Genomic DNA, 16118 nt, shown 5'->3' with positions numbered 1-16118 from the left:
AGGAGAAGCCAGAACAAAAGGGTACTTGCAAACTGTGAAATTCAATAGCTGATCATAGAGCACTGGGGAGGAAGGGAAATAGTCTGGGTTGAGTGTTCTTTTAATTTTCTTTCCATAGAGGGAGTAGATTTTTTGGCGTGATGCATGGTATGTTTCCATTCTTTAAAACATATTAGGGAAATAAGTTTTTCCCTCCCTAGTTTCCTGCCATCCACTTTCCTTCATTCCCTCTTCACTATTCCAGGTAAAGCATTACTACCCAAAATAAATAGCTATTGGTCTTTTATTTCCTTTTTAGGTAAAGGATGCTAAATCCTTAGCAAAGTTACAAGGGGCTCATGTTGTTCTTCTTGATCATGAGGTACATGTGTGTAATGAAGTTTTGCTGGTTCAATGCTAGGCAAAATTGCTTTAAAACTTTAGCCACCTTTGCTCCTAAAAATTGATTGTTGTTTGTTTATTACTCATTTTTGTTAATTTTCCTTGTATTTCACTCATTGGTTTTTGCTTTACGGAAAAGTCCATACGCTTATTGATGAACCTTTGTTTTTCATTCCTTCTTATGAAGCATGAACATCCATCACCCCTCTGCATATTAAGGTCATGTTTGTCATGGATATGGAATATCACTACATGGCAGATGTGGCAAGGTTAAAATGAAAGATCCTGTGGCGAAGGCATGGATACTGGAGTGGACATGGGATTCAAAATTGAAAAGAGATTTAAAGGGGATAGCACTACCACCGATGAAGCAATGACATGAGCAGTCCCTATAGCAGATAGAGATAGAGAGATGAGAAAGATATGATATTCAAGAAGAGGAAGAGGAAGAAAGAAAGAAAGGAGTGAGCTGACTTGGTCGTTGAGGTGATGACTAATGTCATTTGCCTCAATTGATTCTGATCTATCATGTTGCCTGAAGCTAGTGAAGAAGAGACAGAGAGAGCTGCTTGATTGTGGTGACCAGGTTAGGAAGAGAAAAGCATGACCTGTGAGAAGAAGATGCCTATATTTTTGTAGGTCTAAAACTTGGTGTGTGTCAAGATGCAAATACATGAAGAAATTAAGAATGCAACATCTCATGATATGATGTCTCTTTTCCATTTCTAGACTTGGATACTTTTTTAGTATTAATGTTTAATAACAATATGGAGTTTATATCAGGTTATGTGTTTGACATTTTGAGCTATTGTATGTTTATGATAATTTTTAATTGTATGAACTTGACTTTGCATTTTAGGTTTTAATGTGCTTCTCTTATATATTTTGAAAGTCAATTATGGAAGTCAATTGGATATTTCTTATCGAAATTTTAATTATTGAATTTTGTTGAAAAAGCATCACTTATAAAAGAGGTATTAGTAATAGAATTTCTGTTGGAAAAACATTTTCAAAGGAATTTTTCATTGCTCCAGTGCCAACAGGAATTTCCGTTGGAAATGTCAAACGAAAAATTCCATTGGAAAAACATTCTCAACGGAATTTTTACATGACAGTCAGCTGTTTACGTACTTTTCCAACGAAATTTTTTGTTGGAAATTTTTAACGAATTTTTAACGAAAAATATTACAGACGAATTTTTCAACGAAAATTTATTTTCAACGGAATTCTAATTTTTTTCAACGGAAAATTCCGTAAAAAAAAACTTGTTTTTTTGTAATGATAGGACCAACTTCAAAACCTACTACGTGAATTTCAGTTGAGTAAAGAGCTTAAAGGCGAACTCATATGGAAGTAGGAAGCAAGTGGAAAATCTTCCACTAAATCCTTCTGCAAGTATTTGCTCGTCATTGCTGATAACATTAACCCAATTTGAAAACATGTTTGGGCGAACTTAGCCTCTTATCGAGTAGAGATTTTTGTGTGGCAATTGTTGTTTTGTAAAATAGGGGAGAAAGAGGAACTTTCCAAACGAGGTGTCCACGTCAATAAAAATCTGCTATGTGTGCTGTATAATATGAAAATTGAGTCTGACCATCATTTTGCTAAATGCAAAGAGACATGGAATGTGTAGGCGGGTTGGTGCAGAAAATGGAGTATAGTCTAGGTATCTCCAGGAAAAGTTAAAGGGCTTCTAGAAGCTTGGAATGGATTCTAGTTGGGAAACCTTGATAAAAGAACTTGGTTTTCTTGGTTGTGGTTTGGTCCGTTGGGAAAGATGGAAATGAAATGGTTTTTAAAGAAAAAAATTGGGATGCAGGGAGATGCTTAGACCATGCTTGCATTAGAGTAGCTGAATGGGCAAATGCAAAGTGGCCGTGGGAATATCCATTTATTTTAGAAGCTTACAGACAACCCGATGTAAAGACAAAAACAAAACAAGAGATAAGGAAAACGAGGGATTGTTTAGAAGAAACCACAAAATGGACAAATGAAGAAAGAATTGATTGTGATATTCCTTCCTATTCTACATTAATGAATTATGCTTCTAAAAAGTATATGTATAAAATAATTACAAATGAACCCAAAAATTTAATGACAATTTTTGTTCTCTTATATAAAAATGAAGAAAATTGAAAAGATATAGGGAGAAAGAGGAAACAAATGCACTTAATGTTGAAGAATTTCATGGAAAATTAATGAGAGACTATCAAACCACCTTTCAATGTCTTTTGGCTCTATATTAAGTCTTTCAAAATTGCATGTTCATGGTGAGCTGTCCTTGTCTACCTTGTCTTACAAAATAATTAATCCTCATTATTGCTTTTAATTGAGATTGAAGCATGAAACTACTTTTCGACCTACTACTATATATAATTAATTATCAAAAATTGCTACCTCAACTCCTCCTTATCGTCCCTTGTTCTTATTGTATTTCAAGTTGATTCTCCCCATTTGTTTCATTTTGTTCATCTCCACTTAATATTTTTTGAACAAACGAATTTAATTTTGATCATTACTGTTTAAAATATCGTATAAAAATAAAATTTTTTAAAAAATATGTTTTGAAATGTTTGAAATTTAAAATTTGTAAAAATTATTTTATGATTTTGTTAAAAATAATGACAAAAGTTGAATTCTTTGACTAAAACAAAGGAAATAGTATTTTTGATGCACATGGGAAGGCAAATTTAGGACAACCTGCTAATGCCATAACCTTTCTTGTATTATTACCAACTAAAATTACTAGTATAGAAAGTAACAAATGAGTAAACTATTTCATAATTGTTACAATTGACGAAAAAAAATCATTTAATAATTTAATTACTTGAATTATTATTAATTTTTATTTGATATATAAAGTTTAAAAATTCATGATTAGGTGCTCGAATTTTACTTTTATCTAACAATTGACACATAAAATTAACACTTTTGTCCAACTAGTGATATACCCAAAACATGACATGTTAATAAGAATTATAGTTGTATTTATTTTATATGTCTCGTGTTGTAACTATTATGGTTTTTCATTATGAAATGAAATTTTTGTTTTGTAAAAAAAAAAAACAAGAAGATATTTTTGAAAACATATATGTGGCATGTTTTTATTGAATTTTTTTATACGGTGTCGATTTAATTAAGGATATTATCTAATGTATGCTTGCAAATTAAAGGATGAAAAAAAAACATTCAAGTATCTAAATATAAATTATAATCAAGGGTGTGGTTCAACAGTAATAATCCTTGTTTTGTATTTCTCCTTTTATTTTGTGGGCGCCATTTTTTCTCTTCTTTCAGTTTGTCATTTTTTGAGAGCTGTAAAGCTATTGAGACACTTGGGGAGAGAGGATTAGCGTTTGGTGAGCTGGTGTCAGGAGGAAGCCATTTTCTTCCCTTCCTTCCCCTGCCTCATCCATTCCCTCTGTGCGGAGCAAAAACAGAGTGACTATTCCTAGATCCCAAGTAAAGAGAAGAAAAGAAAATGGAGAAGGCATTGACAAAAGCTGGTAGCTTCTGGATTTCCAAGAAAGCCAAAGCAGAACTCTCTAACATCACTGAAGACCTCTCTGTGCGTATGGTTATAAACTCTTCTTTTTAGATGGTTCAACTTTCTCTTGCAATAGAATTTGATAATACATAAAGTTCCAGTACTTCTCATCTCTTTTCTCAAATATTTTATGGTAAAGCTGAATGTGAGAATCAAGATCTGGTTAGCTTTATTTTCTTGAATAAGAAGAAGATTTATGTATATTAGGATTTCCATTTTTGGCTTTTTTCTTTCTTTCATATGTATTGCCTTAGGCTTTCTTCTCTACCGTTATGCTTGAACACCTGATGAATTTGCTGTTTGCTGAAACTGTGATTCATGATTTCAGTCCCTGTCTAACACGGTTGAAGAGAAGGCCAAATGGATATTCAACAAGCTGAAAGGTAAGAGTCCTTTTATCTATTACTTAAATACCCAGTGTAGTGTTCCTTTCTGATCATTGGGTATTCATTCTAGATCAATACAGAACAATGTGATTCACTGCCATAGATGACACACCGTGCTTCTAGTTAAGTGACTCCTTCCCTTGGGAAAAGCCTAACGGGGAGGGTCTTGCTAACTTGTGTTTGTTGTCATGATGCCTTTGGTCTCTAGTTCACGGATCATAATCCTCCATTTATTCGCTACATACATAGTTTGACAATGCCTATATCATAAGATTTGTACTGTAATCATCTGTTGTTACAGGTAAAGCGGCGAAGGCCTTGCCAGATCTCCTCCGGGAGCACAACCTTCCGCCCGGTCTATTCCCACGAAACATAACATGTTACGAATTTGATGAATCAAAATCCAAGCTGATTGTGTACTTCACTTCTCCATGCGAAGTGAAGTTCAAGGATGCATCGGTTGTGAGGTATGCAACTCGTGTCAAAGCAACATTGTCAAGGGGAAAGCTGAGTGGAATCGAAGGGATGAAAACAAAGGTCCTTGTATGGGTTAAAGTCACCGGTGTGAATGTTGAGAGCTCCAAGTCTGACAAAGTTTGGTTCATGGCTGGTGTCAAGAAATCAAGGGCTAAAGATGCCTATCAAATGCCTGCTGATGCTGTTAAAGTAGAAGAATTTTGAGCTTCTTACATGTCAAGCTTATTGTTAACCATGATGTTAATCCACCAACATATGTACATCTCTATTAGTCTATCATGGGAGTGATTAAGTGTCTTCAGCTTTAGTCATTCCCTAAACTCACTCATTTATATACAGTTTTACTATTCACAACCCACATTTCTTTTCAAATTTACTTTTCAATATCCATTAAAACATATACTGAAAACTACTTAATAAAACTGCCTTTAGGAGTACAAAATGACTGAAAGTATTTTCCATAACCAAATACTTGTTTTATTTGGTAAGAAGCAAGTATTTTATGCTTTTTACCCAAAAACAAACAAACTAACAAACATGTATTTTTAAAAGAATAAAAATATCTATTAACTAACATGACAAATGGTGGAACTTTGGTGAAACTTATTTTTGAACAAAGACACCATCAAAATAGATATGTCAATCAAATTTAAGATTGTTAATAAGTAAGGTATCCGTTAATTTTGAAGTACCTAAATCCAAGGTCGATTAATAAATAGGATACATGAATGTTACAATTGCTTGACTATCTTAAGAATTTCTTACCCAAACTCGAACCTGAACCTTAATACCCTATTAACTAATATGATAATCGATGGAACTTTGGTGAAACATATATTTGAATGAAAAACATCATTAAAATGGATATGTTGATGAAATTTAAAGGGTCAATGGATAGGGTATTCGTTAACTTTGAAATATCTAATCCAAATTTAATTAATAAGTAAGGTACTTGAACTCCACAACTACTCAACTATTTTTGAAATTTCCTTCTCAAACTCGAACCCTAATGCCTTATTAATTGATATGATAGATGATAGAACTTTGGTGAAACACATTTTTGAATGAAGACACCGTTAAAATAGATATGTTAATTAAATTTAAGATTGTCAACCCGATAAGGTACTTGTTAATTTTGAAGTACCTTGATCGAAACTCAATTAATAAGTAGGGAACTCAAATCCTACAACTACTTGGCTATTTTTGAATATCTTACATAAACTCGAACTCTAATACCTTACCCACTGCCCGTTAACAACCCTAACCCATTTAAATACCTGATTGTGCAAAAAAAAATTATTAACCTCTTTATGGTAACTAATTACCTTAACCTATATAAGAAAATAATTATATTTCACAATTCATATTCATATAATTCACTAATAATTTAATTTATAAAAACAAATAAACATTAAAATTAAAATCAAAATTTAAATTTAAACAATTGATTATTTTAAAAATATCTCAAGTAATTATTTAAATAATTAAAAATAAATAAATAAATATTTATAATCAAATTTAAGTATCGAGGATTCAAAAAGTGACCTATATTCTACTGAATCGAAAATATATATTAAAATTGTTATCTGAACCTGTCTAAAATTCGAATATAAAACATATGTATCTTATGTAATTGAATCGGATGGGTGCAAAGAATATCTATTGCCATCATTGAAACTGTTTGCCTGACAATTAAGCTTTTGATACTCTCCACTAAAGTAATTATAGTCTAGCCCAAGCCCAATGAAAAGGTGTCGCGTTCGAAGAACGCAGCATATTCCTGAAAATCTATCCAAAATTCCGCCCCATCATCATCAATCACCGCTAAAATTCAACGACGATAAAGCACTAAGGACCCCACCATCACTTCTCCCATAAGGATAAACACGAATAAAACTGAAAACCCTAATGAACAATAAAAAACCTATAAAACCCCCGCACGCGCCCTGCCCTTTATTTCCCCACCTTCTCCGCCCCCATTCTGCCTACTGCAAAGCGTCCACACACCAATAAAGAAGAAACAAAAGAGTTGGTTGAAGCCCGCAAATGTCGGACGAGGAGCACCATTTTGAATCCAAGGCCGACGCCGGCGCCTCCAAAACCTACCCTCAACAGGCCGGTACCATCCGCAAGAACGGCTACATCGTCATCAAAAACCGCCCCTGCAAGGTCCCATCTCGCTGTTTCTCTTTGAATCCTGGAATTTAGTTATTTATATTTTGGATCTGTCTGTTATTATCCTGCCAATGAGCTCGGAATTATCCGTCTGATTTAGGTTTTTCAGTGTTTATGATTTCTACTTGAGATTTTAATGGTTCAGATCTGTTAATTTTTTTCATTACTTTCAATCTTAAGATAATTGATTTTTTTTTTATTTTGCTGCTTGCTTCTTTTATTTATTTATTTTTAATAGTTTCTGGAGATGAAAGGTAATCTTTCATTTCTAGGATTAAAAAGCAAACGATAATTTTGAAAAATTAAAAATAACTAAGAATAAAATATGATCCTGCGTTTTATTCTATGATCTTTAGCTTTATAGTAACCTTAATGAAGCAAATCCAAACTGGAAAAAGTAATAAAAACGAGCAACTAGTCAAAGTTTGTACTATTAAAAACTTAATAATTTTTGAATAAATCTTCTCATGTTGAGCAAGCCGATGATATTTATTGGCATGTGATAAATTGTTCTTTGATGGGTTGACTGATTATTTACACCCAATGGTTGCTATTTAGATTTGTGTGTCTAATGATTGCTGTTGTATGTTATGAGACAGGTTGTAGAAGTTTCCACTTCCAAGACTGGGAAGCACGGTCATGCTAAGTGTCACTTTGTTGGAATTGACATCTTCACTGCCAAGAAGCTTGAAGATATTGTTCCTTCTTCCCACAACTGTGATGTATGGAAAGCCTTCCTTCAATTAGTAAATCGTTTATTGTTTCTCTGATTCTCGTTTTAAATCTATCATGTAATTGCATAATTTTTAATGAATGTTTTTTTTTCTCTGTTCCAACAGGTTCCACATGTCAATCGTACTGACTACCAGTTGATTGACATTTCTGAGGATGGATTTGTAAGTTCATTTGCTTCTTTTTTGCTTTTTTTTTTCTCTTTTCTGTTTTTCTCTTCTCAACTAGTTAAATATTTCAGGTGAGTTTGCTGACTGAAAGCGGCGGCACTAAGGATGATCTGAGGCTTCCAACTGATGATAACTTGTTGACCCAGGTGAATTAACTACTATGTTTGTTTCTGGAAGGCATCAATTAACTATCGTTACATGTTTTTTATTTGGCCTTTTTGGTTTTAGTAGCTTTTTGTTGTTATTAAATTTACTGATTTGAATTCTGGAGAAACAACAAATCCAGTCTTGTGCACCATTGGTTGGTACATGTATTATATTGTACCCCTTTGGCTACCATGCAGTTGCAGTCAAGGGAGTCCAGTGGCAGCTCAGATTTGCCCCCCCCCCCCTCCTTCTCTCTTTTTTTTTTTCATTTTCTGCTAAATAAAGAAGAAAGGGAGATGAAAGAATTTGTGTGAGAGAACGAATGAAAGAAATATAGTTTTAGCAAAAAAGAAGGTTTATATTTAGTCGTTCAAAACTTCATGTTTTGATTTCCTGGCTTTTTGACGTGGGCATCCTGATTGAATGCCATTTTCCTATCATGGGTAAAGACAGTCCTTTTGTTTGACATGTTTAAACTTTAATCCAGCTTAAAGGGGTCTGTTTTTATTACAGTGCTACCCAAATTTGCATTTCTTATTTTGCAGGGTGCTTATAAATTTGCATAAATCTTCTTGTTAGAGTCATGATTAGTACCTCATGTAAATCTATCAAACCATGAAATTATGGATGAACTTGTGTTGCATCAAGATGATAGTTGTATTTCACTTTCATGTCTGTATGCCAAATGTTGGAAGTTGTTGCTAATGCAATCTTTTTTTGGGATTGCAGATCAAGGATGGTTTTGCAGAGGGGAAAGACCTGGTTGTGTCTGTCATGTCTGCAATGGGGGAGGAGCAGATCTGTGCTCTCAAGGACATTGGTCCAAAGTAGTTAAAGATTGATTTGCAAATCTACTATTCCAATTTTAATTTAAAGATTTTGTTGTAAAAGCTTTTATAGCTTGCCTCTCCATGACTTGGGTACGTATAGATGCTGTTTGGATGGGTTCTATGTTTGGTTTGGATACGAAAACACCATTACTAGTTTCATGTTGTGCTATGGTTTATTATTGTTCCCTTCGAGTCCCTTTTTCTTCAAAAAATCAGACTAAGGCGGTTTTCATTTCATTAGAAGTTCTTCCTTATAACAATATATTTTATAACCTCTGGGTTTTGATATCATTCTGGGAACAGTTAGCCAAGTAGACTCCATCACTATATTCTTCCCCTTTGCTGCCTTTTCTCAGTGAAAGGATACAAGTTTAAATAGCGAAGCCATTTTATATTGCAGCATACGACTCCGGAATATGGTTCCCTGGTCTGCATTTCCTGGTTTTTTGCCTTGTTCGGTAATATGACTAAATGTTAAAACGTGTGAGATGCTAAAATTTTTAATATAATATATATATATATATATATTCCTCTAATATGGCTTTTTTCAAAGGAACGTGGAAAATTGCTGAAAATTATTGAACGTATCAAAACAATTGACCGAAACTAGTTTGATTTAGGTTATTTCGATTGTCTCTGTATTATTGATTTGGAGTTTTCTCAATAATTTAATTAGTTTTTTAGTCAATTAGTTTGAAAATTCTAAAGATAATTTAATTAGTTATTTTTAATTAAGAAAAAGAGATTCAAATTATGTACATACGTCAAACAATGAGTTAATACTTTTAACTGTAAATAGGTTCATTAGATTGATTTTCGAAATTATCAAAGCCAAACTGCTAAATACAAAGAAGTTTTTTCTTTTTAGCATAATTTATTTACAAATCGACATTTTTAAAAAAGAAAAAATTAATTCGGTTCTACAAAACTCAATGAGTAGTACGTAATTTACTCAAAAATTTTGTTAAGTAACGCCGCCATTTTTTACCTAAAGAAAAAAACTTAAAAATAGAAATAATTTTTGCAATTTTTTTTTTAAAAAAATGCCCAAGCGTAAACTCAAGGTCAAGGATGCCCTGAGCTGACACATGATGAAAAAAGCATGTGTTTTTCTGAGCCTCCATGTCGTCTTAATGGACATATCGGCAGAGAACCGAAACTTATAAACGCAAAAAAGGATGAGTTCTTCATCTTCGTCTTCTTCCCCTCGTCGTTCTCGTATTAGCAATGGAGAAGATGAGAGGCCAAGATTCTTCGACTCGAAGGCAAAGAGCAAGTGCTGGGCCAATGCAGAAACAGTGCCTGGTCGTCATCCTGAGAGATGGCGCAAAGACGCTGCTGGCAACATCGTCTGCAAGCGTTTCTGCAACTGCAAAGGCTGCCTCTGCTTCGAGTACGACCACATCGTCCCCTTCTCCAGAGGTCTCTTTTTCTTTCTCTTCCTCTCTATCTCTTAAAGAAACCCGTTTGTTAAATTTTTCACTGTTCTTTCTGTCTTTTGATGGGCAATTGGAGTGTTCCTTTCCATTTTAACTTGATTTAGTTGGATGTTGAAATGGGTATTGCGGGGTAGTATTTCTGTGAGTTCTGTTGACTGATTGCGGGATTTTGATTTTATTTGATGCTTTGCTTGATAACGGAGAAATGGTGGGGAAATGAACAAATTTGGAAATGTCATACCTCCTGTTGCCTGAGAAATTGGAAATAAGTACTCAAGTGAGACTAATTGGATAACGTAGCTAAGTTGAGTAGAAATTTTCATTATTGACAGCCAGTAGAGTATTTGACAAATTTTTAAAAATTTAGCCCCTTTAATTTTGTTTGCTTTCAAAATTTTTGTTGGAGGCAAACTGTTATATCTTTCAACTTCAGGTGTAGATTATGTGTGTGATTTTCAGTTGTTTATTTGTGGTTGTGTGTTGTAGGTGGTGAGTCCACGGCAGAAAATTGTCAAATTCTTCAAACTAGGGTGAATAGGCTTAAATCAAACAAAGAGGTGGATACAACTCGGTTGAAAGGTTACTCTTGCTCTGTCCAGTTTACTGGTAAGATTGCCTTAATTCTCATCTTTTCAGTTTAATCTGAAGAGTGTGCTATCTGAATGCTTGCATATCTTTGTTTCTTTTTATAACTGTTCTCTACATTGTTAATATGCCAAGAGTCTCAAGAATTGATCCCTGACTTGTCATTGAGGTTCAGTTTCTTATCAGTTGTTTTCTGCACAGCAGAAATAATGTTGAATTTAATTTTAAAAGAATAAAAGACTTAAAACAGATTCCAGGTTCAAACATACATCTGTGTAATCTGTTGAAGTTGCCAGCTTTTGATCAGTTTTGTAAGGCATAAATTTCCTGGTAATCTGTCACTCATTTTAGAGGTATCAGTGGGACTTTAACCACAAAGTCTATTTTCTTAAGATGGCCTCGACACAATCTTAAAGAAAGTAAATTAAGTTTGCTGGCAAAGCAAGACCATGATATGGGATGCTTACTAGAAAGATCATCCTTGGTCCTCTTATTATGAGTGTGGCATCATTATAATTAAATTAGTTTGTTTGTGTTTTGGAGTTTGAGGGCTTCAGGGAGAATTGCTTAATAACCTGTTTCAGTTCCTTAAAGGCATTGTTGTTAAAGAAGAAAACCACCTTCTCTTTTTGTGCGTGTGTGTGGAAAGGGGGGGTGGTAATGTTAGAAAATGTGCTAAACAATTTTCAACAATGTTTTCATAACTGAACCATTCAAAGAATTGGTTGGGATTAGGTCCCTGTTCAACTCGCTGAACTCATTGTAATTTTTGCCATTATGATCTTCACCCGAGTTGAGGAAAAGAGCTACTCTTTCTTGTCGCCACTGGCCCACTTTCAAAATTCAAGCATTCAAACTTCACATTCCTACAACGTTACAATATTTTTTGTGAGAAATTTCCTAGGTACATAAAAACAAAAGCTCTTGGTAGTTGGTACACTCAATGTTACTTTTTTTTTTCTCAAATAAACACAGCATAGAATCTAAACCACTAGGAACGAACTGGTTTGATACATTTAAACCAGAAAAAGGAGTTCAAAAATGCTAAAATCCAAAGAGACAAACTTGAAATCTAACTGAAATCAAGCATTATAAGATTGCTGAGATGGGTGGCTGTGTGTCTGGGTGTTGACAATTGGCCAATAGGTGTTTAATTAGATAAGAAAGAAATACAAAATTAGGGATTGCAGGTACCTGATTTTGGCAACTAACTTGTTAAAGCTTTAAGAGTTGTTTTACAACAAGCAAAATGCTATGCAGAGAGCAATGGGAACAATCAGAACAGGTAGAACAATTATATCACACGAACAACAGTAAAAGTAACCTGGAACAAATGTCAAGGTTCACATGTTAGCTTCACCCTTGGGATGTTCAAGAGCGTTTGGCTCGGTGGCTCAGAATCTGGAAATAGTTAGGAGGGTTTAACCTTTTCCTGAAATACATGTGTTTTTCTGTTTGCCCTTTTACATTTTTCCTTTTACTCAGGAACAAATCTCATTGCAATATTAATGACCATTTGCTAGAAAAGCCCAGTGCTCTAAATGGCCACATAAAGGGGTTTCAGTAACTATTACCTATTATGTACATTAAAGCTTTTTCAATAACTGTTACTCATTATGTATATTAAAGTTTGTTATTTAGTAACTATTTCTTCTTCTCTACATATGGGGCTTTGACAATTCATTCAAGAATAAGATTTCTTGGACAAAAACAAATGGACTTTCACACACTCTCTAAATATTTTCTCTCAAATTCTCTTCTACTTAGCCCTTCTCCGCTCTATTCTTAGCCTTTCTATGTTGCTTACCTATTTTCTACATTTTTTCTGCCCTATTCTCAGTCTTACTCTACCACTTACCTATTCTTTACACCTTCTCTGCCTTATTCTGCCACTTACCTATTCTCTCTCACTTTCCACAGCACATAGTGCTTCAGGCATCACTGGAATCTTTCTCTCCACTGCCTTTAGCACATCCTGTTTACTTATTTGCAGCACTACCTTTCTCTCCCTACCTCAAAAACCACCCCTCTACCAGAGCGAAAAGAGAAAGTGTGGCCTTGAAGTAGGTATGTGACAGCTTGGGTTCTAATTTTTGGGTGACAAAAGTGGGATTTAGAACTTCTGGCTATAAAGCACATGGTTTTTAGAGGTTTAAAACCCATATAGTAAAAAATAAAAACAAATGCAGTTTAATTGCTGTAAACCTTGTTAAGCAGTTTGAATGATTTAGTCTAATTTTTTATTGCTTCAAGGCTGATATTCTCGTCCTAGTTGGTGATATTCCTGGTTGAACTGGCCAGTTTGGTTTGTTCCTGAAAATAGTGGTTTCCAAGGAGCAAATGCAGGTAGGAAGCAGTGACAACAAGAGTTTCTTATGGAAACATTAATGTCCGACAATTGTCTTTATTTTTAAAATTCTGGGGGAAATATTTTGTTTCTGATTGGTTAAGTAACAGGTTTACCAAACATGCCCTTTCTCGCTATATTCACTCACTGACTTACTTGATATGGAGGATAAACTTCTGGCACTGCTTCAGTATAGGTGCCATACTACACTTGATGGATTTCAAATGCGTTCTTTGGCCATCACTGATCATAGGATTTCTTCTGAATTAGCACAACCATTGTTCCTGAGAATCCCTGTATGTACCAATCAACCGTGGATGATGTTATCTGTGTGGATGATTGCTTCTCCATTGTCTAGGACAGGAACTCTGGTTCTCTTTAGCAAGTTGAGAGCCTCTCATATCACAATCTTAATTTATGGAGACAACCTATGTAGAAATTTACTTCAAAAAAAAATCAAGAGTTCCAACTTTTGTTCCATGAATTTTGTTCTAGGTAAAGTCAAGCAGTATCCTATTTAAAAGCATTTACTTGTTTTAAAATTACTTTAATTAACAAGTGTGCATAAGCATCTTGGAACTGAGAAGCATATTTCAAAGCAAACCATTAATTTGCAGTTTTTGTGGCTGCAGTAAATAGTAATTTAGTGGTTTATTTTTACAAGCTAGGCTATAATTTTGATCTGGCCATTTTGATCTGTGCCCAATTGTGACTTGCTTGTTCACCATTCTGGTTCGCCTCAACCTCTAAGCTTTCGATTATCCCCTTTTTTTCCTTCCTTAAGCATAAAATAGGCAGTTCTTCCCTTGCCCTCCATACAATATTTTCTTCAAAAAACCATTTTGTTCCATTGTGGTTTCATATATATATATATATATAATTTGTCATTTCAAGTTTGAAGTATTTACCTAAATTCAAATGTTGTTTTTACATCTTGTAGATAAGGAGCTTGACATAATCGAAATGGCTGTTTACGGGGACGTAAGTCGGCCTGGTAATCAGTGTCGCTGCAGAACTGTTGCTGAAATGCTTGGAAAATTCAAGTCAAAAGATGACTTGGCTGCCTGCAAACTGCCATATGATAAAGAATCTGTATAGCAAACAAAGACTACACATTGATGCAAGACTCTTGACAAGATTTTCAAACAACAATGTTTCTGATTCTGCATTTCTGATGTTGTGCAGAGTGCTTGGGAACATGTTCATTCTGATAGAAACGTAAACTGAGATTGAACCTCCCCCAAGCTTTTTGGGGCCACAAATTGAACACTTGAATCAGATCTGTGATTATAGTTTTGGATTTGATGAGATGTCGTTTTCATCCCCATTTCGCGTGGAGTGTTGCTTTGTCAAAGGTGGGTTGAGTTCTGCCTCAATCCTTCATACTTGTAAGGAGCAATGGGATTCCATCGATGTGGGGATGGGATGGCTCTCCTCTGTCTCCACTTTGGAAGAGGAAAGTGAATGATTGAGCTCATTGAACTACGTTTCGGAGACACTATTACTCCAATTTAAATCAAGTATAATTTTATCTTAAAAAATAATAAATATAATTCGAACTATTAGTTACTAATATTTAATAATATTATATTATTTTTAAAATTTTCTTTTCTTTTTTATAATTTTATATACCTTTGACAATTATCCTTACGAATGAAAAAGAGAATTTTTGGCTTCTAGTTTTACAATTATGCACGGTAAATAAAAGTTTTTTCTATTTTTCTTTTTTTTAACTCTTTAGGAAATAATAAAATAAATAATTAGATTAGATGATAATAATTGTAAAAATAGAAAGTAATTTATAAATTAAAAAAATAATGGACCATAATTTTGAAAAAAAAATTATTGGTGCATGGCATCTACTTTAAATATTTTACTTTATTTCACTGTAGATAGATAATAGATAATTATAAAAGATATATGAATTAAAATGTAGTTGGGAGAATATTAATTAAAAAATCTTTTCTCATTTCACTTAAAAAAGCTATCATTGTATATCATTTAAATTTCATATAATAAACCTTTACTTTTGAAATAGCTGAAAAGGAGAATTAAATATTAATTATATTCAAAATCTTGACAAGTCTTTTTATTATTTATTTCTTAATAAAATTCTAATATTTGAGAAATGAATCCTAATTTTTGGAATTATTGTTGATATTTTAAATTGTAAGTCAAAACCATAATTATGGCGAAATTAACAATAAATAATAATAACAATAATAATTGCAATAAAAATGAAATTAAAACTCAATCAATAAATAATAACTTTAATTTTTAGGAGCAAATTACTAATTTCTTATATAAAATCATTCTAAACTAATAAATAACTTTTAATTCACTTGTTTTCTTCCTTGTTATATGATCTTATGATTTTCTAAAATTTTTTATGATGTGAAAAGTAGAAATTGAACATATACTACAAATTAATGAAGCTATTATTTCGAATCACTTAAAAATTGATTGATGAAATTTAATTTGATCTGTACAATATTCAATTCAATTTGATTTTAAAATTTTTAATCATTTAAATCTAAAATAATTCAAATTCAAATAATTTAAATATCAAATTTGAATGATTTAAATTTGAAATGATTTGAATTTAAAATTATTTTAAAAAAAATTTTATCTTAAAATAAGCTAATGCGAATTAATTCGAGATGTGACATAACTTGCTCAATTACCGCCTTTACTTGCTGCACAAGTTGTAGGGACAAGGTATGATAAAACAATGATCTAGCAGCCTTGAACTTGTGGAGATGGCAATGACTTGGGCAATCACATCCTCTGAATTAATTCTTTGTTCTCCATTTCGAGGGTTGAAGCTGCTGCTTCTTCTTCTTCTTTGGTTAGATCTTGAAAAGGACTTGCACTGTCCTTAGGGAATGCCTTGAAACCCAAT

At 33.3% G+C, this 16118-nt stretch overlaps 3 protein-coding genes across 3 annotated transcripts; all 3 read left to right on the top strand.

Moving 5' to 3' along the window:
* The first annotated feature begins 3667 nt into the window (after positions 1 to 3667).
* On the top strand, positions 3668 to 5143 carry LOC110418414 (uncharacterized protein At5g01610-like). Its single transcript, XM_021431136.2, has 3 exons — positions 3668 to 3949; positions 4257 to 4311; positions 4616 to 5143. The coding sequence occupies exons 1-3, from the start codon at positions 3863 to 3865 to the stop codon at positions 4993 to 4995; spliced, it is 522 nt and encodes a 173-aa protein (XP_021286811.1). The 5' UTR covers positions 3668 to 3862; the 3' UTR covers positions 4996 to 5143.
* Positions 5144 to 6706: 1563 nt separating this feature from the next.
* LOC110417675 (eukaryotic translation initiation factor 5A-2-like) lies at positions 6707 to 9082 on the top strand. Its single transcript, XM_021430137.1, has 5 exons — positions 6707 to 6960; positions 7566 to 7688; positions 7806 to 7862; positions 7940 to 8014; positions 8745 to 9082. The coding sequence occupies exons 1-5, from the start codon at positions 6838 to 6840 to the stop codon at positions 8844 to 8846; spliced, it is 480 nt and encodes a 159-aa protein (XP_021285812.1). The 5' UTR covers positions 6707 to 6837; the 3' UTR covers positions 8847 to 9082.
* Positions 9083 to 9926: 844 nt separating this feature from the next.
* LOC110418353 (HNH endonuclease domain-containing protein) lies at positions 9927 to 14727 on the top strand. Its single transcript, XM_021431052.2, has 3 exons — positions 9927 to 10267; positions 10771 to 10890; positions 14157 to 14727. Exons 1-3 carry the CDS (start codon positions 10024 to 10026, stop codon positions 14312 to 14314), a joined length of 522 nt encoding a protein of 173 aa, XP_021286727.1. The 5' UTR covers positions 9927 to 10023; the 3' UTR covers positions 14315 to 14727.
* The last annotated feature ends 1391 nt before the right edge of the window (positions 14728 to 16118 follow it).

The sequence above is a fragment of the Theobroma umbraticum genome, unplaced genomic scaffold (assembly GCF_002168275.2).
Source record: "Theobroma umbraticum cultivar Fairchild unplaced genomic scaffold, ASM216827v3 scaffold_50.0, whole genome shotgun sequence".
Classification (NCBI taxonomy): Eukaryota; Viridiplantae; Streptophyta; class Magnoliopsida; order Malvales; family Malvaceae; genus Theobroma; species Theobroma umbraticum.
The sequence above is the reverse complement of the archived record's forward strand: the minus strand, read 5'-3'. Positions and strand labels throughout refer to the sequence as shown.